Here is a 25,955-nt window from a genome sequence, read left to right as displayed (position 1 = left end):
TTACATAAATGCTGATGATGAGAAATGATAAAAAGCCTCTTGTAGTTTCTGACAGGTCTTCACTTTTTAATTCCAAGAGCATAAAAAGACTGTAAAGTAAAGTCCCACACAAGAACCTCCTTCCTTCAGCCAAAACAATGAAGACGAGATGTGGAAGATCTTGGAGTGACCTAGCCAGTCTCCAGACCTCAGGCCTGTAAAAAATAAAGTTTCGAGTTTCCAGGCGGCAGCCAAGAAACCTAAAGGATTTAGAGACATCTTTCCCCATCTCACAATGCTGTGATTGCAGCCATTCTCCAGCTTTCTGTGAATGGTACTCTTGCCCGTTAATCTGTAGTCTTTGATCAATGGTCTTTGAAAAGTGTTTGTTGATCAATGGTCATGACAATTTGCATATTAATAATCAAGGAACTGACCTCACAGCCCATTGTTCATTTAGTGGCCTCGTTTGAGTCATTGTGTAAAGGTACTGTTTATATGGCTGGACAAACCTGCAGTCAGCTGTGACTGAAGAAGTCACTTGAATGAGTGATGAAACGTTTCTCCCACTGAAAACGTTACGTCCAGATGAACAGAATCAACTTTTTCGGATTACTTTCTTGAAACAGTTGGTGTCGATTTTATTGTCACTTTGCTAAGTCTTTAATTAAGTGTCGATGGGATTCACTCTCCCAAACATCCACAAACAAGCAAATATTATCTTTGCGGTTCACAGCCACCTCACAGCCTCCTGGACATTGAGCTCAGGGCAGCTGACCAATATAGGAAAACACACAGATACGTGTCCCTCCCACAGGACACTGAGAGTTTTGCTCTGCACTGAAGTCAGCCAGTGTTCAGTCAGAGTTTGGTCATGTCTGGACTGTTGGGTGTTCGCCTGCTGCTGCTGTGGGGCTGCGCCTGCCTCTGGCTGAGCAGCTCAGCCTCAGGAGCTCTGGTCATCTCCAGGCACGATGAAGCCATACAGGTAACGTCAAACACTTTTGTGATATGAAACTGAAATAACTTTGTGGCATGATTTTGACAGCGCTGACTTCAGAAAGTAGTTCTATGATTTTTTTTTTTAACCCAAAACCCTTAAACACCAACTGTGTCTGAGTTTTTTGTAAGCTTTTTCTTAAAACTTACTTCGTGTAATCTCCGTAATATCCTGTGTGTGTATTTCAGGAAAGAAGAGGAGCTGCCAGATCACTGCAGGTACTTGGAAAACTATTCACACATAGTCTCTTTGTATTAGTGAAAACATCTCATTAGTTTTTAATCACTGCTAAAATTCAGTTTCTGATACTGCGTCATAACAGCTCAACTTCAACATAACACAGATCACACTATTTTTAAAGATATATCTGCTGGTAAACCAATAACTACATAAACATGCAGTGGAAATTAAGAGCTTAGTGCAGCCTTATTATTTTTTAATGTGAATCCATCGCCCTTTGTTCTTACAGAAAAGAAGTACAAATGAAGTAATGGTAAGAAATGTATCCATTCATATTCCTGGTGATGATAATGGTGATGAGAGATAATAGTTTTAATTCAGATTAAAAAATCAGATTCATAGAGAGAAACCCATTTTTATCTTCTTACATTTTCTTCTGTCTCTCTGTCTCAGGTGGAGGTGCACAGTGTGACAGTGGACTGCACTGTGACCTCTCGTTTTGCCCACACTGTCATGACCTCCAAGGCGTTCAACAAAGCAAACTCGTCACAGGAAATCTTTTTTGAAGTGGAGCTGCCCAAGACTGCTTTCATCACAAACTTCAGCATGTTAGTCTGTTTCCTCTCTAATCATTCTGACAGTTTTTATAGGCCAGTCCTTCATTTCACAACTGTGCTCCAAAGCTGAATTTCTCACTATCTTGGTGTCAATTTATGTGCTTTAACATCCCTCATGTCTATCTCCATCTTTCACATCCACAGGGAAATTGAGGGTCAGGTGTATGTTGGAGAGGTGAAGGAGAAGGAGAAAGCTAAGAAACAGTACGAGAAGGCTGTTTCCTCTGGACAGACTGCTGGACTCGTCAAGTGAGTCGTCCAAATGAACCAGAAACACAGATCGTGTAAATTCACTGGAGAAGCTGTCAGATATCTCTGCGACATTTTTATTGTTGTTATTTCCAGGGCTTCTGGAAGAAAGATGGAGAAGTTTTCAGTCTCTGTCAATATTGCAGCTGAAAGCAACGTGACCTTTGTCCTGACATATGAGGAGCTCCTTCAGAGGAAACTGGGCCGATATGAGCTTTTGACCAGAGTCAAACCCAAAACCCTGGTTCAGGACTTTCAGGTGAATCCATGTTTGATTAGATTCCCTACTTAGGGTGTCCCAAAAAATGTATTCTTTGTATCTGGCTGTAGTGCTTTCAGTGGGAGAAACGTTTTGTTATTGTGCAAAGATACATTTTGATGATTGACAAAACATTTCTCCCACTGAAAGCACTACAGCCAGATACTGTTTATAAGGTTGGACAAACATGCAGTCAGCTGAAACTGATGAAGTTACTTGGATGAGTGACAAAATGTTTCTTGCACTGAAAACAGTTACATCCACATGAACAGAGTCCACAAATCAACTTTTTGGGATTTCCTTACCTGGATGATTGAGCATGCATCAAGACATTTTAACCCCCATAGGGTGATTTCCTGATTTACATTAGAAATGATCTCTTGTCTCCATGTTTGCCTTTGTGGAAACAGATTGTGACAAACATCTATGAGCCTCAGGGCATTTCTTATGTTGACGCCCATGCAACCTTCCTCTCGAATGAGCTGCTCCCTCTGGTGGAGAAAACTGTCACAGACAGAAAGGTACCTTCATACAATTGATGATCATCTATAATAAACTTTCTAATTACTGCACCCCACTTTATTGCATGGTTGAATCTCAGTTGGGATCATAATTGTGTATGTATTATTCCCTTTTCAGGCGCATATCTCCTTCTCACCAACCATGGAGCAGCAGAGGAAGTGTCCAGGTTGTGATGGAACACTTATTGATGGAGATTTTATTGTCAGCTATGATGTGAAGCGAGAGAAGAACCTTGGGGACATACAGGTCAGTGAAAGCTTCAAGTACTGAATAAGATCAAATTGAAAAAGTGATTTATTACACCATTGTTTTAAAATTCATTACTTTTTGGAATCTGTCTCTTCTTCAGATTGTAAATGGATACTTTGTGCACTTCTTTGCTCCTGAATTACCCAAACTCCCAAAGAATGTGGTCTTTGTAATTGATATAAGTGGATCAATGAGTGGAAGAAAGATGGAGCAGGTAAGAAGTTGTTCTGACCCCTGATGTGCTTCTAATATGTCAAAGTTCACGTGGACACACGTCATCCTCTGACTCTTTGTAGACAAGAGAAGCTATGCTGGCCATTCTTCAACAAGTCCATGAAGACGACCACTTTGCCATCATCCTGTTTGATTCTGTTATTGAAACCTGGAAGGATTCACTTACCAAAGCAACAAAGGAAAACATAACTGAAGCCATGGATTACATCAGAAGAATGCGTAGCAGAGGAAGTAAGAAATACAAAAACCAAGCAAACAAAACAAAAAAACAAACACCTAACAGCACAAAAACATTAATAGTTTATGCATTTTAAAACATGAATTGTGTTTTTCTTTTAGCAACCAATATTAATGATGCAGTGTTGACTGCTGTAAACATGCTGGTCAAAGACAGACAGATGGAGAGGCTACCAGATAGAAGTGCTGATATGATTATATTACTGACTGATGGAATGCCAAATGAGGGTAAGTATGTAGAGTGCAAACATACCGTAGGCTAGATTATGTTTGTTCAGCATTTAACATTTAACATTACATTGCATTTAGCATTTTTTTCTTTATGTTTTGCATGCATGCATTTGTAGGAGAGAGCAACACTGGCAAGATCCAGGAGAATATGCGTACAGCTATTGGGGGAAACATGTCTCTGTACTGCCTTGGATTTGGAAATGATGTGGATTATTCCTTCCTGGATGTGATGAGCAAACAAAACAAAGGCCTGGCCCGCAGAATCTTTGAAGCTTCAGATGCTGCTGCTCAGCTCCAGGTGCGAGTTCCTCTTCCACACTAATCTGTGTAGCTCCCTTATTTAGAAACCTTTAGATAATAACTTCTTCCACAGTGTAACCTCGTGTGCTTTATCCAAGCATACTTTCTGCTAAATCACCGGCAAATTATAATTAGAATAAATGCAGCCTGTTTGTAGTTTTGGAAACCAGAATCACTGAGTTGGAGTCCCAGCTCCAGACCCTTGAAAATCCTGCAGCTAGCCAGAGCCCTGTAGTCCATGTGGGCTTAGCCATCGTTAACTGCCTCCCCGGGCGGTTTGTACAGAGTAGCCAATAAATCAGGCCAGCTGGGTAACAGTAAGCAGGAAGTCCATATTGTCCCATTCACCAAACAACCATAGTGTGAATTATTTTGCCTCACGTGGTGAGGAAAATATTCTCGTTATTGGCAACTGTTTTGAGATGCGTGAAACTAGAGACACCAGCGACCATTGTCTTCCAGTTAGAGTCGGGTGGACTGATCCAAATATTGATAATATTGATAACAACACTAACAGTGTTATCAGAGTGATATTTGAATTTGTTTCTTCATTAAAAGGTTGAGTGTGTTGCATCTGAAAACAAACAGATCTACGCAAACACCTCTCCTCTCCTGCAGCGCACTTTGCCCTACCCCCCTCTCTCCTTAGTTGTCCCATTCAGATAATATATACAGCCCACAACAGCCCACAACAACACAGACAGTTTGAATTCATTTGAAAGCCTGACTCTTAGCCAACACAATGCAGAGCCGCTACCTAAACTCTCACAGAGGTTGATTATCTGATAGATTGTCACTGGATATGACTCTGAATACTCTGGCTCCCCTGCAGTGTTGGGCAAGTTACTTTCAAAAAGTAAATAGTTATAGTTACTAGTTATTTCTTCAAAAAGTAATTGAGTTAGTAACTGAGTTGCAATATTATAGAAGTAACTAATTACTGGGAAAAGTAACTATTGTGTAAATAAAAAAAAAAGTCTAACCCCCTTGGGGCGAGAGTATAATTGCTGTTATTTTACCTCTACAGTTCACCTTTAAAAACTACAGTGGGGCAAAAAAGTATTTAGTCAGCCACCGATTGTACAAGTTCCCCCACCTAAAATGATGACAGAGGTCAGTAATTTGCACCAGAGGTACACTTCAACTGTGAGAGACAGAATGTGGAAAAAAAATCCAAGAATCCACATGGTAGGATTTGTAAAGAATTTATTCGTAAATCAGGGTGGAAAATAAGTATTTGGTCAATAACAAAAATACAACTCAATACTTTGTAACATAACCTTTGTTGGCAATAACAGAGGTCAAACGTTTACTATAGGTCTTTACCAGGTTTGCACACACAGTAGCTGGTATTTTGGCCCATTCCTCCATGCAGATCTTCTCGAGAGCAGTGATGTTTTGGGGCTGTCGCCGAGCAACACGGACTTTCAACTCCCGCCACAGATTTTCTATGGGGTTGAGGTCTGGAGACTGGCTAGGCCACTCCAGGACTTTCAAATGCTTCTTACGGAGCCCCTCCTTTGTTGCCCGGGCGGTGTGTTTTGGATCATTGTCATGTTGGAAGACCCAGCCTCGTTTCATCTTCAAAGTTCTCACTGATGGAAGGAGGTTTTGGCTCAAAATCTCACGATACATGGCCCCATTCATTCTGTCCTTAACACGGATCAGTCGTCCTGTCCCCTTGGCAGAAAAACAGCCCCATAGCATGATGTTTCCACCCCCATGCTTCACAGTAGGTATGGTGTTCTTGGGATGCAACTCAGTATTCTTCTTCCTCCAAACACGACGAGTTGAGTTTATACCAAAAAGTTCTACTTTGGTTTCATCTGACCACATGACATTCTCCCAATCCTCTGCTGTATCATCCATGTGCTCTCTGGCAAACTTCAGACGGGCCTGGACATGCACTGGCTTCAGCAGCGGAACACGTCTGGCACTGCGGGATTTGATTCCCTGCCGTTGTAGTGTGTTACTGATGGTGACCTTTGTTACTTTGGTCCCAGCTCTCTGCAGGTCATTCACCAGGTCCCCCCGTGTGGTTCTGGGATCTTTGCTCACCGTTCTCATGATCATTTTGACCCCACGGGATGAGATCTTGCGTGGAGCCCCAGATCGAGGGAGATTATCAGTGGTCTTGTATGTCTTCCATTTTCTGATGATTGCTCCCACAGTTGATTTTTTCACACCAAGCTGCTTGCCTATTGTAGATTCACTCTTCCCAGTCTGGTGCAGGTCTACAATACTTTTCCTGGTGTCCTTCGAAAGCTCTTTGGTCTTGGCCATGGCGGAGTTTGGAGTCTGACTGTTTGAGGCTGTGGACAGGTGTCTTTTATACAGATGATGAGTTCAAACAGGTGCCATTCATACAGGTAACGAGTGGGGGACAGAAAAGCTTCTTACAGAAGACGTTACAGGTCTGTGAGAGCCAGAGATTTTCCTTGTTTGAGGTGACCAAATACTTATTTTCCACCCTGATTTACGAATAAATTCTTTACAAATCCTACCATGTGGATTCATGGATTTTTTTTTCACATTCTGTCTCTCACAGTTGAAGTGTACCTCTGGTGCAAATTACTGACCTCTGTCATCATTTTAGGCGGGGGAACTTGCACAATCGGTGGCTGACTAAATACTTTTTTGCCCCACTGTATTTATCTTGCCTTGTTTGGTGTCATTCTTTTCAGCACAAATTATTTGTGCCACTCCAAAAAATAATCATATCCACTATAAGATAAAGGAGCACTTCACAAGCCTGATACATCAATGCATGACAGCAGGAGATGTATCACTCCACCTGGAGACTACACTAAACACTAAACACTAACTACACGACACACTAACTACACACTCCAGACACGCTAAACATCACAAATCTCTCACATCTCAAAGCTCTCTCTCTCTCTTTCGTTCTCTCACCGCCTTCACTCCTAAAACATCCCCCTCTCCCTAAAGAACCAAATGCTATGTGACCATACCAGTTTTTTTATTGGTCGACATGGTACATTTTTCCACCAATAGGTGGGGGGGGGGGGAATCATAAGCAGAGAGTGCTTGCAAGCGCTGTCCTTAGACAGTAAACGCAACGATAGTATTCTGGAGAAAACACCACATATATTTTATTTTATCATGACTTTTATGAATTTTTTTAATCCTGGCTCTGGTTTTACTTGGCCTATCAACACAATTTATATAGCATTATATAAGATGCTATATGGTATATAGCATCTTGTTTCTATGTGATCTTAAATTGGTCATGTGATTGATGTGAGACATGAGCGAGACAGATAAATATGAAGGCATGCCGGCTCAGACGTCGCCCGGAGGAACGACGAAAAGTGGGCTACTGGAACAAGAAGGCATCGATGGGCAAGAGACGAAAACAGGGCGTTGTTGGAATGCTACTACGCAAGTAACCCCGGCGGAAGGGGCTACATGAATAGGATGAGGGACCTATGGATTCTTCGATACCCAACATCCACAATGACGGCGAAACAACTAGTAGCTCAGTGTTCCAACATTCGAAAGAAGGGACTGCTCTCACAGCTAGAGATTGACGAGGTACAACACAAATGCTACGGCAAGGAGGAGTCAGGACGCCAGGTCAGGGGGGAGATATCATCACCCCCACCCGAGATTGGGTACATAGCCCCAAGTGCGATAGGAGAAGGATTGTTGAGTGCGAGAGGAACTGACCTGAAAAATAGGATCATGGCCAAGCTTGAAACCTGGATCCCCCGTAGCCGGTTACCAAGATTACGTGAAGTACCCTCAGAAGGTCTGCTAGATGATGTTAATGCAGCACTACGGACAATACCTACAACCACGATTACCGACACTAACAAGCTGATCTACAATACGGCAGCAGTGATCAGTGAGATGCTTGGCTACAAGTTGAACAGCCACAAGGGGCAGTACTCTCCATGGAGAAGGAGGCTAGAGGGCAAGATCAAAGTAGCACGGAGGGAGGTTAGCCAACTAACGGAGTTGCAGAAAGGTGCGACAAAGAAGGTGCATAAGAAATACAGCAAGCTGTCCATACCTGAGGCCTTGGAAACTGCCAAGCAAAGACTCACAGCCTTGGCCAGCCGCTTGAGGAGGTACACCAGAGAGATAGAAGGCAGGAGAATAAACCAGCTGTTCTCCACAGAACCAGCAAAGGTGTACTCTCAGTGGCAAGGGAACAATAATAATAAGAGAACAGCACCACCAAGGCTGGAGACTAGGGCTGAACGATATATCGCATTTGCGATAATATCGCGACATGATCAAGTGCAATTTTCTAACCGCAAAGGCTGCGATTATACTCTGGACATGTCCAAATTCATGGGCTGCATCCTCCTGAGGCCGCATTTGTAGACCGATTACGTCACAGCGACGCGCCGAAGGCTGTCCAAATTACTACCATATCCCAGAATTCATAGCGCGGCCCAGCCAAACTCCAGTTTCCAGCAATGGCGGCCGCTACTAAGTTTTAAAATTACTCATACTAATCTTTCTGGGTCACAAAATAAACTTTTAACATATTTTCAGGGGAGAAAGTAGTTGTGTAAACATCAAATATCTGCTCGGTTTATCAAGATATCCCATATTTGCAAAAGTGCTTCGACGTTTTCAGAGGCGTCTGCTACCCACCAGCTCGACAGCTAGCCGGGAGCTCGAGGGTTACTGATGCGGCCGAGAACGGCACAACTCCCGGCACATCATTTTCAGATCACCGCGGAGTTTCGCTGCTCGGGTTAAACGTAATATATAAGTCACTTAGACAACCTAAAAATGTTATTGTTGGGCTTTTTTCAGTGTTTTGTTTGTTCGTGAGTAAATCGGTTTGGCTGAGATTAAAGTTATTAGATTAGATAAAATAAAACTTTATTAATCCCCCGGGTGGGTTCCTCCTTGGTTTTCACACAGCTGACTAAACGTCAAACAGAAAACTTATTAAACAGAAGTATGAGACAGTCGAGAATTTACACCAGTGTCTGGTTATATTTTAGATAGCAAGAAGCAGACGGCCGAGTTTATTAAACTCCACCGAGACAGCGGTGACGCTAATCAGAACTAGACCGTCCAATTTCACGCCTTTAAATTTGAAAGGCGTGTTTGTGTGTGTGTTTATACAATTGCTATTATGTTTGCACTTTATGTGTAATGTTACTGACTGCAGAGATCAGTAAGATGTGTGTATTTTTTATTTATTAGTTTTATTTATTTAATATTATTTTTTAATTTAATGACTGTCTAGTAGTTCACAGATGTCGAAAAACTGAGTGTGGTAAAGCCACTGATTTTTTTTATGTATATTTCTGCAATCTGCACATTGTACTGACTTTCATTTTAATGTTTACACCAGGGTTCCTTGTCAGCACTTTATGCTCAGATGTTTGTAAGCTAAAAATAAACTATTGTGTATGTTCAAATATACTGTTGTGATTGAAGAAGTTAAATAAAAATGTCAGTCATCAATTCATGCATCACCTCATGTCATCATAACAGAGGTCTGTCTTCCAGGAAAGAACAGTTTAAAATTAATGTAATATAGTATTGGCCATACTATATGATGTATTGCTTGTCTTTGTTTAATAATACAGAAGACAAAGACCTTAAAAAATAATCGCATATCGCATCGCAATCGCAATATTGGGGCAAAAAATCGCAATTAGATTATTTTCCATAATCGTTCAGCCCTACTGGAGACGGAGCAATACTGGAAGAGCATATGGGAGAAGGACACAACCCATAACGGCAATGCTCAGTGGCTAGTGGATCTGAGGGCAGACCACAGCGACCTCCCTGAACAGGGTCCAGTAACCATCACAGTGGCAGATATCCAAGAAAGGGTCTCCAGTATGAAGAGTTGGACAGCACCAGGGCCCGACATGGTTCACGCCTATTGGCTAAAGAAGCTGACTGCACTCCACGAGCGTCTGGCAGCACAAATGAACCAGCTGCTAGTTAACGAGAGACATCCGGAATGGCTAACCGAAGGTCGGATGGTCCTGATCCCCAAGGACCCCAAGAAGGGACCGGTCCCCTCCAACTACCGACCAATAACCTGCCTCAGTACTACATGGAAGCTCCTGTCAGGCATCATATCGGCTAAGATGAACAGGCACATGGGTCAATACATGAGCGGGACACAGAAAGGAATTGGCAAGAATACCAGAGGCGCAAAACACCAGCTACTGGTAGACAGAACAGTCAGCCGAGACTGCAAGACCAGACTGACCAACCTGTGCACTGCCTGGATTGATTACAAGAAGGCCTATGACTCAATGCCCCACAGCTGGATACTGGAATGCCTAGAATTGTACAAGATCAATGGGACCCTAAGAGCCTTAATCAGGAACTCAATGGGGATGTGGCGTACAACACTAGAGGCCAACTCCAAGCCCATAGCACAAGTCACCATCAAGTGCGGGATCTACCAAGGAGATGCTCTGTCCCCACTGCTGTTCTGCATAGGCCTGAACCCCCTCAGTGAGATCATTAACAAGACTGGCTACGGATACCGACTACGGATACCGACTACGGATACCGACTACGGAACGGAGCAGTTGTCAGCCACCTCCTGTACATGGATGACATCAAGCTGTATGCCAAGAGTGAACGAGACATCGATTCACTGATCCACACTACCAGGCTATACAGCAATGACATTGGAATGTCGTTCGGACTGGAGAAGTGTAGTCGGATGGTAACAAAGAGAGGGAAGGTAGTCAGAACTGAGGGGATTGAACTACCAGAAGGCAACATTGCAGACATAGAGGACAGTTACAAGTACCTGGGGATCCCGCAGGCGAATGGGAAACATGAAGAGGCCGCTAGAAAAGCTGCAACCACCAAGTACCTGCAGAGGGTCAGGCAAGTCCTGGGGAGTCAGCTGAACGGTAAAAACAAGATCTGGGCCATCAACACGTACGCCCTGCCCGTGATCAGGTACCCTGCTGGGGTAATAGGCTGGCCAAAGGAGGAGATAGAAGCCACTGACATAAAGACAAGAAAGCTCCTTACCATGCATGGAGGGTTTCACCCCAAGTCCAGCACCCTGAGGCTGTACGCTAAGCGGAAGGAAGGGGGCCGGGGACTGGTGAGTGTCAGCACCACAGTCCAGGATGAGACAACAAACATCCAAGAATACATTGGGAAGATGGCCCCAACTGACCGAGTGCTCAGTGAATACCTCAGGCAGCAGAAACCCAAGAAAGAGGAGGGAGACGAGGAACCATCATGGAAGGACAGGCCCCTGCACGGTATGTACCACCGGCAGATAGAGGAGGTGGCTGATATCCAGAAATCCTACCAGTGGCTGGACAAAGTTGGACTGAAAGACAGCACAGAGGCACTAATCATGGCAGCACAAGAACAAGCTCTGAGTACAAGATCCATGGAGGCTGGGGTCTATCACACCAGGCAAGACCCCAAGTGCAGGCTGTGTAAAGATGCCCCAGAGACAATCCAGCACATAACAGCAGGGTGCAAGATGCTAGCAGGCAAGGCATACATGGAACGCCATAACCAAGTGGCCGGCATAGTGTACAGGAACATCTGTGCCGAGTATAACCTGGAAGTCCCGAGGTCAAAATGGGAGATGCCCCCAAGGGTGGTGGAGAATGACCGAGCTAAGATCCTGTGGGACTTCCAGATACAGACGGACAAAATGGTGGTGGCTAACCAACCGGACATAGTGGTGGTAGACAAACAGAAGAAGACGGCCGTAGTGATTGATGTAGCGGTTCCGAATGACAGCAATATCAGGAAGAAGGAACATGAGAAGCTGGAGAAATACCAAGGGCTCAGAGAAGAATTCGAGAGGATGTGGAGGGTGAAGGTAACGGTGGTCCCCGTGGTAATCGGAGCACTAGGTGCGGTGACTCCCAAGCTAGGCGAGTGGCTCCAGCAGATCCCGGGAACAACATCGGAGATCTCTGTCCAGAAGAGCGCAGTCCTGGGAACAGCTAAGATACTGCGCAGGACCCTCAAGCTCCCAGGCCTCTGGTAGAGGACCCGAGCTTGAAGGATAAACCGCCCGCAGGGGCGTGCTGGGTGTTGGTTTATATATATATATATATATATATATATATATATATATATATATATATATATATATATATATATATATATATGTATAGATCAACTTACCTCAGAATATATAAAGCATATAAACAATTACAGCAATATGATGCAACAAACACAGCAGTGCTACTAATCCAAAATACTCAAAGCTTCATAGAACTGAAACAAACAGTTATTTTTAGATCCATTCTGCTGCTGATACATACTTTAGGTTTCTGAATATTAAACTTGTTGCTGCATTTCATAGTGTGTAACTTGACAGCCCTGAGTACTTTCTCCCACACTGAAAACACTGGAATGATAAAATTATTTGAACATTATCTAATAAGACTGATTCAGGACAGACAATTAGTTATAACTTTCCTAGCAGTTCTTCACAAACAGGGAACAGATAGAACAGTCTGTCTATTCTCTCCATCTGTCAGCTGCTGCTGGCTCTTCCTCCTCCTCTTCCTCACACAGTGCTGAATTTGTCCTGGTGGATCATCAGGGGTGCAAAGCCTCACAGATGATGTGCAGCAGTGGGTCCTTCAGTCTGTCCTCACTCTGGACACTTGCAGTTGTCACATGGAAATCAAATGTGTGATAAGCTGCAGGATTCAAACACAAGTGTAACTTATAAATACATGTTCATACTTTTATTACAAAATCAGAGAGAAAGAAAAAGAGAGAGAGTGCAGGACAGACAGAAAGGTGACAGTCTCAGATGTATACACTGCTACAAAACAGCACAAGAGAAGGAGGATTTAGTGTTTGTGTTATTACGAGTGCTAAACAAGAAGAGTTCCCAGATGGTACAGTGGACACATATGTGACTGCTGTGATTAAAGCATCTTTCTTTCAGCTTAACGAGTAAACCGTCAGCTCGTTCAAACACACGTTAAAGTCCGTTTGGCTCGACACCACCGAACAGAGGCAGCAATATAACATAGCTAACATTAACAGTGTAGTGAATCCTGCTTGTGCCGTGATATTCAGGACCGCAAACTGAGCAGCATTCACTGACTTTCAGCTTGTTGTGTTTGTGGATATATGACTGACTTTAATTATCCACAAAATCGTCAGATTCTCTGTAAGATTAAGGTCAACTATCGAACGGCGTATAAAGTATAGGCTTTAAAACAAAGTAAACGCTAAAAGTACAAACATCGCTAATGTCACATAACTTTGCCGGCATGTGGCCAACAGTAATGTTTTAATGTTCTTCATTATTAAACATTTGCACATAAATAAGTGACATAATATTCAGAACTAACTTTTGAAAGCTGTAGATAACAGCAATGTTATGTTTGTCCATACTGCCTCCTGTTGCTGCCGTTACGGAGAGTTCCAGCAGGTGTCGCTGTGGTTCTCTCTAGATGTTATGTGTACTTCCTAAAAACGAGTGTACGGACGTTCATGTTGGCTGATAATAAACGCCTGGCATACAGTTACAGCGGACTGGTTATTATAAGCAAAACCTACATGGTGTCAGAAGTGGGATATATTAGAAAGCCTGCACAGTCCAAGAAGAAAAGCGGAGCCGGTAAGGACGACGAAAAAAGCAATCACCGCACAACATGGCGGACGGATTCCGGCGCCCAGATCCTCTCATCTTTGACGGCAACGTCGCTGAAAACTGGCGTAAGTTCGAGCGCGAATATGACATCTTTATCGCCGCTGCCCACAGTGACAAAAATGCTAAGACTAAGGCCTATATACTCCTCAATCTGGCGGGACCAGAGGCCATTGAAAGAGAGCGATCATTCACGTATGCCCCCGCAGTCATATCAGCTGGAGGCATAGTAGAAGTCGCCGCGGAATCGAGGGAAGACCCTGCATGCCTAAAGAGAAAGTTCAGGGAAATCTGCAACCCAGAGACCAATGTCATAATGGAGAGGCATAACTTTAACAAAAGACAACAGAAACCCGGTGAAACCATTGAAGCATACGTGAGCACGTTAAAGAACATGGCCAGAACCTGCAGCTTTGGTGCACTACAAGACGAGTTAGTCAGAGACAGATTAGTATGTGGTATAACCAGTGACAGCGTCAGACGTCCCCTTCTTAAAGAGACGGAACTCACTCTTGCCAAGGCGGTGCGTATATGCCAAATAAGCGAGCTCACAGATCAACATAGCAAAGCCCTCTCTACACCAAAGCATATTACATCTGCTAGTGTGGACACTGTACAGATTAAACATGGCAAGTTCAAAAGGAAAATAAATAAACCTCTAACGAACATTCAAAATTGCAGAAACTGTGGCGGTTCGCATCCAGCCAAAAGGGAGCAATGTCCTGCTTTCGGACAACAGTGTCACGTCTGCAAAAAATACAATCATTACAAAAAACAATGCAGATCAGCAAAACCACATCACAGAGGCAAACAAGTGAACCAAATTTCAGAGGATGCTGACCCAGACAGTGATGAGACATTTTGCATTGAGCACCTAACAATGGAGGGTGAGAACAATCACAACAAAGAAGGATACTGCACAGTCAAAGTTTCTGATAAGGCCCTCAAACTAAAAGTAGACACTGGGGCAAAATGTAACGTAATCTCACTAGACACTTACAGAAAGATCGGCAACAACGAAACCCTATTCAAGTCACAAAAACAGGTAAATCTTGTTGCTTTCGGAGGCACGAAGATCAAGACCACAGGCACAGTTACTCTCAAGTGCAAGCTAGCTGGACAGTTATATGACCTGCAATTCCAAGTTGTAAAAACACGATGTGCAACCCATCATCGGATTAAAGGACAGCGTGCGAATGAAACTGGTTAGTTTCAGCAAGGAAGTCTACCAAGTTGACACAGATCAGGATGAGACACTAGCGCAGAAAGTGTTTCATGAATACACAGACCTGTTTAAAGATGAAGTCGGTGACTTACCTATAACTTACTCAATGAAATTCACTCCAAACGTGTCACCTGTCGTCAACCCTCCAAGACGCGTTCCTGTTCCTATGCAGAAAAGAGTTAAAGAGGAACTTCAAAGAATGCAGGCCCTGGGAGTAATTGAACCAGTGGAGGAGCCCACGGAATGGGTATCTAACATGGTCGCAACACACAAAAAGAATACAGATGATGTTCGTATCTGCATTGATCCAAGGGATCTGAACAAGGCACTAATGCAACCTCACCATCCCATGCGAACTGTGGAGGAAGTAGCTGCTCAGATGTCGGGAGCAACCATCTTCTCAGTTCTGGATGCAAAGAGCTCCTTCTGGCAAATCAAACTAGATCCTGCCTCATCTCTTCTCACTACGTTTGCAACACCTTTCGGCAGATTCAAATTCCTGAGGATGCCCTTTGGCATCAACACCGCTTCTGAAGTCTTCCAGAGAGCCATGGAACAAATATTCATGGGATATCCATGCGCAGTGATAGTGGATGACATCATAGTGGGAGGCAAAGGAATAGAGGAGCATGACAAAAATTTTAAAAAGGTTCTGGAGCGAGCCAGACAAGTAAAACTCAAACTGAATCCAAAAAAGTGCAAGTTCAGACTTAAAGAAGTGAGCTACGTGGGACACATATTCACTGACGAAGGACTAAAAGCAGATCCAACTAAAATCTCCGCGATCAATGAAATGCCACCACCAGAGGACAAGACGTCTCTCCAACGTTTCCTGGGAATGATCAACTACCTGGGCAAGTTCATCCCAAACTTAAGTGAACTGTCGGCACCACTTCGTCAGTTGCTTCACAAGGATGTGGTGTGGTCTGACATTGAGAACAAAGTCAAATCATGCAGCAAAAACAACCCCTGAAACTACACCAAATTCCTGATCTTCCCTGGTCCATCACAGCCACAGACTTATTCGAATGGGACAATCGCCACTACCTTGTGCTCGTGGATTCATATTCTGGATGGTTTGAAATAGATAAACTTGAAAACCTAACATCGGCCTCAGTCATTAACAAACTCAAACACCACTTCTCAGTACATGGGATACCACAGAAACTGTACTCAGACAATGGCACCCAGTTTACCAGCCAGACCTTTCGTGAGTTTGCCACACACTGGGAGTTCATACACGTCACAAGCAGCCCTGAGTTCCCTCAGTCAAATGGACTCAGTGAAAGAGCTGTCCGGAGTGCTAAAAGACTCCTTGAAACATCAAAAAGAGATGGAACTGATTTCTATTTGAACCTGTTACATCTACGCAACACGCCACGAGACAACATTCTTGGCTCACCAGCACAGAGGCTGCTATCAAGACGAACGCGGTCAACCCTTCCTGTGTGCAAAAAACTGCTAACACCAACAGCAAAAGTGACAACCACTATCAAAACTCAACTCACAAAAAAGCGTAAAACTCAAAAACAGCACTACGACAAGTCCAGCAAGCTGCTCAGTCCATTAACACCAAACGAGGTGGTGAGATTACAAACACAGAGAGGACATGACAAGATTGGAGTTGTAAGTAAAGTATGTGCTGAACCTCGCTCATATGTCGTTGAGTCGGGTGGAAAAGAATACAGGCGCAACAGACAACATCTTCTGCCTGTGAGCGAGCCTCAACCCGAAAAGCTCGCTACAACACAAGATGAACTGGACTCATCTCGACGAGCGGATGAAACTGAACCTAATAAAACACAAACCAACAAACATGAAACAGTTCAACTCAACCCACCACAACATGGCACAAAACAGTCAGAACAGGTGATAACACCTACAAAATGCCAAGTACGCTCTGATGACAACTTGTACCGAACCAGATCTGGTAGAGTGTCTAAACCGAATAGTAAATACGTGGATTAAAAGCACACCGGTGCTGTATTTTCTGTTTTGAAATGTGTTTTATCTCGTGTTATGTTGTTGCATATTTGTCGCAGTTATGACAATGATTACTGTGAATTTCATTTGATATTTGAAGCCTCATTTTGTTGTGTAATCCATAACCTGATAAGTTCTTCCATCACGGTGGTGTTGTTTGATTTGGGTTTGCCTGAAAAGTGCAAAATTAAGAAGAAGAAAAAAAAACTGAAAAGGGGATGTAGATAACAGCAATGTTATGTTTGTCCATACTGCCTCCTGTTGCTGCCGTTACGGAGAGTTCCAGCAGGTGTCGCTGTGGTTCTCTCTAGATGTTATGTGTACTTCCTAAAAACGAGTGTACGGACGTTCATGTTGGCTGATAATAAACGCCTGGCATACAGTTACAGCGGACTGGTTATTATAAGCAAAACCTACAAAAGCTTACTCTTTGGCCGCCCCGCCTCCACTTCTTTGAAGTGTCTCCCAGTCCCAGTGCACTTGTTAGCATGTTTTGGTTCGTGCAACTGGTCTCTCGGGTTATTGTCTCCCCAGAAACATTTCCGTTGTGTCTTGTGTGCTTTTGCAGGTGTTTTTCTTTTTGCAGTGTTTTTCTTTTTGCAGCATTTTTCTTTTTACAGCGATTTTCTTTTTGCAGCGTTTTTCTTTTTGCAGCATTTTTCTTTTTGCAGCATTTTTCTTTTTGCAGCGATTTTCTTTTTGCAGTATTTTTCTTTTTGCAGCATTTTTCTTTTTGCATCGTTTTTCTTTTTGCAGCATTTTTCTTTTTGCAAGTGTTTTTCTTTTTGCAAGTGTTTTTCTTTTTGCAGCATTTTTCTTTTTGCAGCGTTTTTCTTTTTGCAGCATTTTTCTTTTTGCAAGTGTTTTTCTTTTTGCAAGTGTTTTTCTTTTTGCAGCATTTTTCTTTTTGCAAGTGTTTTTCTTTTTGCAGCATTTTTCTTATTGCAGCATTTTTCTTTTTGCAAGTGTTTTCTGAAGTTGCAGTCCATTTGGCCTCTCAGGGCCACCGTAGCTTCAGCCTTCTTCTGTGTGTTGAAAAATAGTAAGGCGTCTGCACTGCATTTTCTTCTTAGTAACAGTAACGACATTGTAATGACAGAAATAGTAATTAGTTAGATTACTAATTGCTGAAAAAAGTAACACCGTTACTTGCCATCACCAGTGTGTGAATGTGTGTGTGAATGGGTGGATGACTGGATATGTAAAGTGCTTTGGGGTCCTTAGGGACTAGTAAAGCGCTATATAAATACAGGCCATTTACCATTTACCATTTTAATGGCATTATTACCATCACTGCTCCCTGGGGCAGTCCTAGCCTGTTTGGTGCTCTGGGCAAACACTCCCTCTGCCACCCCCTGACACACACACACACACACACACACACACACACACACACACACACACACACACACACACAAAACATATTAAGGATTATACATTAACATATCTTATTGTGAAAACTGATGATGGAAACGTACTGAAATTAACAAGATAAATATTTTATATAGTGAGAGAGAGAGAGACTATGCAAATGGCTAACAAGCAGTCATTATAATTCGTCATGCATTGAGAATAGCAGACAAATCAACATTACAGCTCTTCCAATTAATGGCTAATTAATATTGTGCTGAAAACAGTCCAAAAGAGTCAATAAACCACATCAGTGTCTACTGTCTGCCTACTGCTTACGATCATAGCCAAGTGGCTAAGAAAGGTAAACAGAAGTTGTCCCAATCCCTACTAATGAATGCTATCTTGTTTCAGGATACATGTCATACATAATACCTGCTATTATCCAAAGACACATCTGCTTGCCTGTATCTTTTGCTTGTTTCTCTCTTCTTTTTTCTTTTTTTTCTAAGCTGAGGACCTGATGGCTTTGAACTTTTCTTTTCCATCTTCCATCAGTAATTTTGCACTCCAGTATCAACACCCAACCCTACAACATAAACTTGGACAAACTACCGAAATGCGTTGACAGAGACATGCCAGCGATTTTGAGTCATTCTGCGCTCCAGATGGATTAATTGCGTTAAAAATTTTAAATGTGTTAATCGTGATGAGGGCGTTAACGTTGACAGCCCTGATTTGTTTGGTTTTCAATTTAGTTTTATTTTGCAAGCTGGTTTTAGGTGCCGCATTAGCCAGCCAGAGAGTACTCTGCCATTCCACCCCTCTCCTCCCTGTGCAGCAAGGAGCAGGCACCTCATAAATGGAGGGCACCCTTACTCCTCGCAAATAGACATGTGCCTATGCAATCTCCAAAATGTGCTGGCATGATGTCAAGGCAGGATGGGTGCAAGCAACTTTTTTTTGCAGATGCCATGATGCCGTCCCAACCACGATACCGCCCTGGTCAACAGCCCAAGTCACCCAAATCAAAACCTGCCACTGACTGCTTTCCTGAAAATAGCCTCAAATCAGAAGTACCTCACACCCTATTATAACTCACAAATGCATACCTTACTCAAGAGGAGAACATGGTTTCTCACTAATTAGAAGTTCTTCATTGAGCCTGGAAAAAGAGTTTTTTGCTCTTAAAAGATGCGATTAGAGTATGCTTTAGGTGTCAAATGTACTGCAGTGTAACCGTTTTAAATAAATTCTATCTAATAGACTCTAATTTGTTCATGTAAATGGGGAATCCTCTTCACAAAGATTCGTTATGGAGTTCCGCAGGGTTCTGTGCTCGGACCATTTCTGTTTATATTATACATGGTTCCCTTAGGCAGTAAAACAAGAAGGCATAGTGTACATTTCATTTTCATTTCTATGCAGATGATATCCAGCTTTATCTATCAGTGAAGCCAGATAATACACACTAATTACTTCGGCTGCAGAAAAAAAAAAACCCTAAAGCCATAGTTGTTTTTAACCAAGATATGTCCTTAAATGTGCATAATCAACAAATATGCAGGACTGTTTTCTTGCATCTTCGCAATATCTCTGAAATTACAAACATCCTGTTTCAGAATGATGTTGAAAAACTAGTTCATGCATTTCTAACTTCTAAAAAAACTCACTAAAAGCCTTCAGTTGATCCAAAATGGTGCAGTGAGAGTACTGACTAAAAGCCAGTAAGTATTTCTCCCATACTGGCTTTTCTTTATTGGCTTCCTGTTACATCCCAAATCAAATTCAATCTTCATATACAAGGTGTTAAATACTCAGATCCCACCTTCTCTTAAAGACCACCAAAACAAAGTAATGTAGCACCTGAACAGAGCACTTCGCTCTCTTACTTGTGGTTCCCAGGTTATTTAAAAGAAGAGTGGGAGGCAAACCCTTCAGTTTTCAGGGCCCTCTTCTGTGGGTTTGATTTCAGGAGCCAGACAGACATTGTCATGATTTCTTAGATTTTCATTTAAAGCACTGCAGTTATGCCATATTCCTATGAATTACATGCCGTCACTATTTCATGCTGAGTTTACGATAGAAAATTGGAACATGCAAATGTGATAAAGTGTGTGTATTTATTTCAGGGTTTCTACGATGAAGTGGCCAGCCCTCTACTTTTAGAGGTGGACATGCACTATCCTGACAATGCAGTGGATTCTCTGACCACCAGCCACTTTAGCTACTTGTTTAATGGCACAGAGATTGTTGTGGCTGGTCATTTAATGGACAACGACCTTGACAACTTCCTGGTGGAAGTGGTTGGACAGGGGGTGAGGAAAAAAAGAAAAACAAAAGAAATGGCAGAAACATTGAGACATTGAGTAGACATAGCCTATATTTATTTGTTTTACTCTGGTTCATATGGATTTTATCTTTTGTTTCTCCTGAAGCTCGAAGAAGACTTCAGAGTCCAGGGTCAAGTGAGTGCCGCAGACTGGGATGTTTTTTACCCAGACGAGGAGTACATCTTTGGAGATTTTACCGAGCGGTTGTGGGCCTACCTCACTATCCAGCAGTTACTGGACAAGAGGTCAGTTTAAATCAGTTCAGTTTGGCTGCTAAGGCACATTGTTCTCATAAGAAATATGGTATGATATATAGTCTTTGATGACACTTGTTCTTTTACCAGGACGCTCATTTTAATCATTTGATGTTCTTTTATAGATTTCCCTGTAGTAATACATATATTTTCCTTCTGGCAGCAAGAGCGGTACACCAGATGAGAAAGCCAACACAACAGCCAAGGCCCTGGATATGTCCCTGCAGTACAGCTTTGTCACCCCTCTCACATCCATGGTTGTTACCAAGCCCGAAACCGAAGACTCGACAAGCAGCCCTCTTATTGCTGACAAGCTGACTGAAGGTACCTGGAGAAAACAGAGTTTAAAAATGTAAAACACTGGACTGGCTTTTCTTAAAGAGACAAAAACTATATTGACTGATGAATCGGAGAGGTGTGTGTGTGTGTGTGTGTGCGTGTGTGGTTGTGTGTGTGTGTGTGTGGTTGTGTGTGTTTGTCAAGTGTCACTTTGAAATGGCTGCAGTCAAGCTTTACCACAAAAGCAAAGCATGGCTGCAGCTCATTCATGAAGAGAACTGGTGACTGAGTTTACATTTTCCACATATTATTCCTCTTTAGTGAAGTATAAAAGCAGAAGCTGGAGCTCCAGTTTAAAACTGTTATCTGTCTGTTTTTTCTCACAGAGCAAAGACAGCAGGCTGAAAAAATGAGTAAGTGATTGTTTTTGTAACGATAAATCACAAAAAAGATTTATGGGACAAAGTCAATTTGTTGTATTCATGTTGATTTGAATTTTATTCTCCCTGTTCAAAGCATATAATTATATACCTGCGCAGTCGTATCCACGGCATTACCAGCCAGCACCCGCATATTTTGGTAAGTACATCATATACAGTTCAGATAGGATAGATTGTGCTCCAGCCATGACGTCTTACTTTGCTGATATTTACAGATCTGCATTAAGAGGCACAGTTAACTAGATAAAATGCCATGGCATCTTTCACAAACATAGGACTTGGTGACTGCTCCACTTTAAATTTGGTGCCACTTTAAATTATTGCTAATTATTATTTCAAGTCCTTCTGCACTAACTGGTCCAAAGATGTGTGGAAATGCTCTTCATTGCTCTCAGATAATGACTAATTTTGGCTTCATCTAAATTTTAGCTTTGTTGACATGTTTTCAATAGTATGCCAGAAAGATGCCATTTCTTTGAATGAAAAGACATGTTTAGACTCTGGTTAAAATGGATAGATGCAGATGAAACATTAAGGAGAGCAATCTTTTTGGCTCTGAGTAAGGAAAGGCTCACTTGTAGTCCTTTCTTAATATGCTGCTTTTGAATTCCTTTTTATTCTAATGGGGACAGTTTACAAAATGAACCCCATGTTTATAAATTAGTCAGGAAATAGATCACTGAAACCGTGTGCCATTTCCCAAAGATATTGATAAATATAATTTTTTTTTTGAAACCCTGCTGGCCATAAGAATGACAGCAGATTTAAGACATCTCCATATTTGCTTCTCTTTTTGGATCCAGAAACTATCTCCATCTTTAATATAGAGCCTGTGATGGACAGATTTTCTTTGAAAACAGTATCAGTGTTTCAAAACACTGACAACAACACTTAAGATTATGTAGCTGGAACTAAAATGAAGTATATGGACGTGGTTCCACCCATGAGTGTGGACTTTTCATGGGTGGAACGTCATGACCTTCATGTTGCTTGTGTGTTTTTCTGCAATATGTATTTATTCCTGTCACACTATTCTGGGGCCCCTGCAGTGGATGGAGATCCTCACTTCATGATAGAGCTACCAGACCGAGGTGATGCTTTGTGTTTCAACATCAACGACAAACCAGGAACCATTTTCAACCTGGTCAGAGACTCAAATTCAGGTCAGCCCCGTGTACACAGCTGTCTTAAGACTTAGGAAATGCAGTCTTAGTGTCGTCGTTGTTTTTCTTCATGTATAATTTTATAGATCGAAAACTTGTACTGATATTTTTTTCCTCAGTTCATACATGAGTTATGCAATATGTGCCAGAAAGTCCAGATATCATGTGACTGACTGGATCCCACTGTCTCCAGGTATTTTGGTGAATGGTGAGATTATTGGAGACAAGAAAACTCCCCCTGATGGGAAAATAAACACCTATTTTTGGCGTTTTGGCATTGTCCACCAGACCCTTGGGGTCAGGCTAGAGGTGAGCACTGAGGACATCTCGCTGTTCCAGGATGGCAAATGGGTCAAACTGCTTTGGTCTGACGCAGCCTCCATTAAAGGATCCAAGTGAGTGATTACATTGTTAAAGTCACAGCAAAAAAAAAAAAAAAGGTCTACATAGTTTCTCCATCATCCAGGGAGTCTTACGAGTATGCCACATGACAGGTGAGGCAAGGTCTCACAGTGGTTTCTCTCAAAAGGTCTGGTGGTAATGATCCACTGCTTTTTTTCACACTTTAGCTCATGTGATTTTCTGCATGATTAATCATGAGCCAATGATCACCTCCTAAGGCACAACCCTCACTGTGGTTTAAATACCTGGGACTCTCCACCTTTTGGTTTTTGAATCAAAGACGTTTCTTAGATGTGAGATGAAACATTTCCATGAAACTGAAAGAAGTCAGACTGCCTTCTTTTCAAGCTCTTATGATTGATTTTTATTCTTTCTCCTACAGTGTGGATCTTCTTGTGACCAAGGATCGCAGCCTAACTGTAACACTAAGAGATTCAGTTAAGTTTGTGATTTTGCTTCACAAAGTGTGGAAGAAGCACCCATACCACCGGGACTACTTGGGTTTCTACACCCTGGACAGTCACCTCCTGTCCCCTGGTGTTCATGGCCTGCTAGGTACAACATGACACATTTCTTCTCTAAATTTGTGGTTTATCACTGATGATTTTGAAGATGTTTCCATGTTCTATGTTAATGCAATTATTAATAAATAATATTTAACAACAATATAGGACCACTAATCTCTTGCATCAGTAAAACAAATACAGCAAAACTCAAATTATTTAGGTATAATTTACAATTACCAGTGTTGGAAAGGGTCCAAATTCAAATATTTTTATAATTTAAATGGTTTACCATCCTCCAGGTCAGTTCTATCATGGGATTAACTATGAGGTGGCACACTTGCATCCAGGAAAAGTCCCAGAGAAACCAGATGCCACCATGTATGTGAAAGGACAGGAGCTCAATGTAACCAGGTACACTAAAGACTTCAGTCTGGAAGTGTTTGCATGCAAAATGAATTTTAAATGTGTTGTTGCTGTGTTTGTGCTCTCGCAGTGTGAATCTTCTAAATGAAACATCTCTCTCTGCCAACAGAGGCTGGCAGAGGGATTTCAGGAACGATGTGAAGAACGGGGAAAATGTTCCGTGCTGGTTCATTCACAATAATGGGACTGGCCTCATTGACGGACATGTGAGAGACTACATTGTTTCCGGCCTTTTTAAATCTGGTTAAGAAGAGGCCACACGGCCGTACCAGCTGCTGAAATCATCAAAATGCAATTCTTTTAAATAAATATTCCGCAGGCACTTACAGCACCAATAACCAGCAACCAACACAAGACAGCTTTCATTCATAGTGCTGCATACATAATAATCTCAACAGTGTCAAGTACTTGGAGACTGTCTCAGTGTTTCCTTGTATTAAAATATGTGCAAAACAGTCATTAAAGATGTGCTCAAGATTGGTCAATATGTGTCCCTTTTTCATGGTTTCAAACACTGTTCGTGTTTCCTCCTATTTACTGGAAAATGTATTTAACTTAGACACTTTCAAAACAGGGCTGGACAATTAATTTTCCCAACGGGGTACATGAGAAACTGGGACTGTTGTTGAGGGCAGCACCAATAAGATGAAATCAGTTCTCTTTATAACTGTAATCTCAGCTACTGGTAAGAGTAGGAGCTATAACTGGGCAATGAAAATGTGAAACAGGCATCGTAAACATGCCAACATTTTATTACTATCTAATCAATATTTCCCAAAACAATGCTGATGCATGATGTTAAAAACGAAAATGTAAAAATCTAGTGTGTTTTGGGCTTGAACGAGCACATCGAAACAAACCAAAACAAGAGCACCAAGAGGGCCAAAAAACAAAACGAGTCCAAAACAACAACAACAAAAAACCCAACAACAACAACAACAACAACAACAACAACAACAGAAACACACCGGAACCCAAGAAAACAGAGTCCAAAACAGAATGGTTCAGGGGGCCGGCCCGGGGGCCAACAGCACAGGAGCCCGAACAGTTCAGGGGGCCGACCGTGCGGACGGCGACGGCGGGGCAGGTCCGGAGGCCGGCCGCAACAACGACAATGTCTAGCCAACGGCCTGGAAGGTGGCCGGACAGGGCGAGGACGTGCAGGCTGGACAGGTCGGACAGGTCGAGGACGTGCAGGCCGGACAGGGCGAGGCAGGACCAGGCGAGGCAGGACCAGGCAAAGCTGAAGCTGTAGCTGAGGCTGGACCAGGCGAAGCTAAAGCTGTAGCTGTAGCTGAGGCTGTGGGAGGCGACGGCGTGAGCCGCAGGTGGTGGCGCTGCAGGCGACAGCGTGGGAGCCGCAGGTGATGGCACTGCAGCGGAGGCAGGTTGCTGGACGGGCCCCTCGGACCCTCCAGCGGAGACGAACAAAGGCTGGTGCAGCTCTCCAGAACCCCCAGCAGGAACAGAAGGCTGGACAGGCCCCTCGGACCCTCCAGCAGAGGCAGAAGGCTGGGCGGGCCCCTCGGACCCTCCAGCAGAGGCAAACAAAGGCTGGTGCGGTTCTCCAGAACCCCCAGCGGGAACAACAGATGAAGGCTGGACGGGCTCCTCGGACCCTCCAGCAGGACCAGGTTGCAGAACAGATGACTGGGGAGAGGAGTGGCGGTGGTGCCGTTTCCTTCGGGACAAGGAAACAGGAACCGGTGAAGAAATGGAGACCTCCTCCTGATCTTCCGACCACATAGCTGCCAGGAAAGAGGTGAATGGACAGGTGAACAAGGTCCCGGAAGGAGAGGAAGTCCGTGGCAGCATAGAGGCAGGTGGAGAGTGTGTGTCTTGCTGAAGCAGCGATGGGGAAGATTTAGTGAGTGAAAGAGCAAGCTCACCAACCCTGACTTGCTCTCTCCAGGCA

At 43.0% G+C, this 25,955-nt stretch overlaps 1 protein-coding gene across 1 annotated transcript; it reads left to right on the top strand.

Moving 5' to 3' along the window:
- Positions 1 to 763: 763 nt before the first annotated feature.
- On the top strand, positions 764 to 24,519 carry LOC146669337 (inter-alpha-trypsin inhibitor heavy chain H3-like). Its single transcript, XM_085405904.1, has 22 exons — positions 764 to 967; positions 1,168 to 1,197; positions 1,449 to 1,472; positions 1,613 to 1,767; positions 1,921 to 2,025; positions 2,122 to 2,284; positions 2,695 to 2,805; positions 2,924 to 3,052; positions 3,156 to 3,269; positions 3,352 to 3,520; positions 3,629 to 3,754; positions 3,874 to 4,055; positions 20,373 to 20,558; positions 20,679 to 20,818; positions 20,991 to 21,151; positions 21,493 to 21,519; positions 21,623 to 21,685; positions 22,596 to 22,709; positions 22,903 to 23,104; positions 23,494 to 23,666; positions 23,917 to 24,028; positions 24,150 to 24,519. Exons 1-22 carry the CDS (start codon positions 854 to 856, stop codon positions 24,286 to 24,288), a joined length of 2,739 nt encoding a protein of 912 aa, XP_085262030.1. The 5' UTR covers positions 764 to 853; the 3' UTR covers positions 24,289 to 24,519.
- The last annotated feature ends 1,436 nt before the right edge of the window (positions 24,520 to 25,955 follow it).

Source organism: Rhamphochromis longiceps, linkage group LG5 (genome assembly GCF_057381845.1).
Source record: "Rhamphochromis longiceps isolate RC_006_pf linkage group LG5, R_longiceps_female_GT1.1, whole genome shotgun sequence".
NCBI lineage: Eukaryota > Metazoa > Chordata > Actinopteri > Cichliformes > Cichlidae > Rhamphochromis > Rhamphochromis longiceps.
Note: the sequence above shows the minus strand (reverse complement) of the source record. Positions and strands in the feature narration are given on the sequence as shown.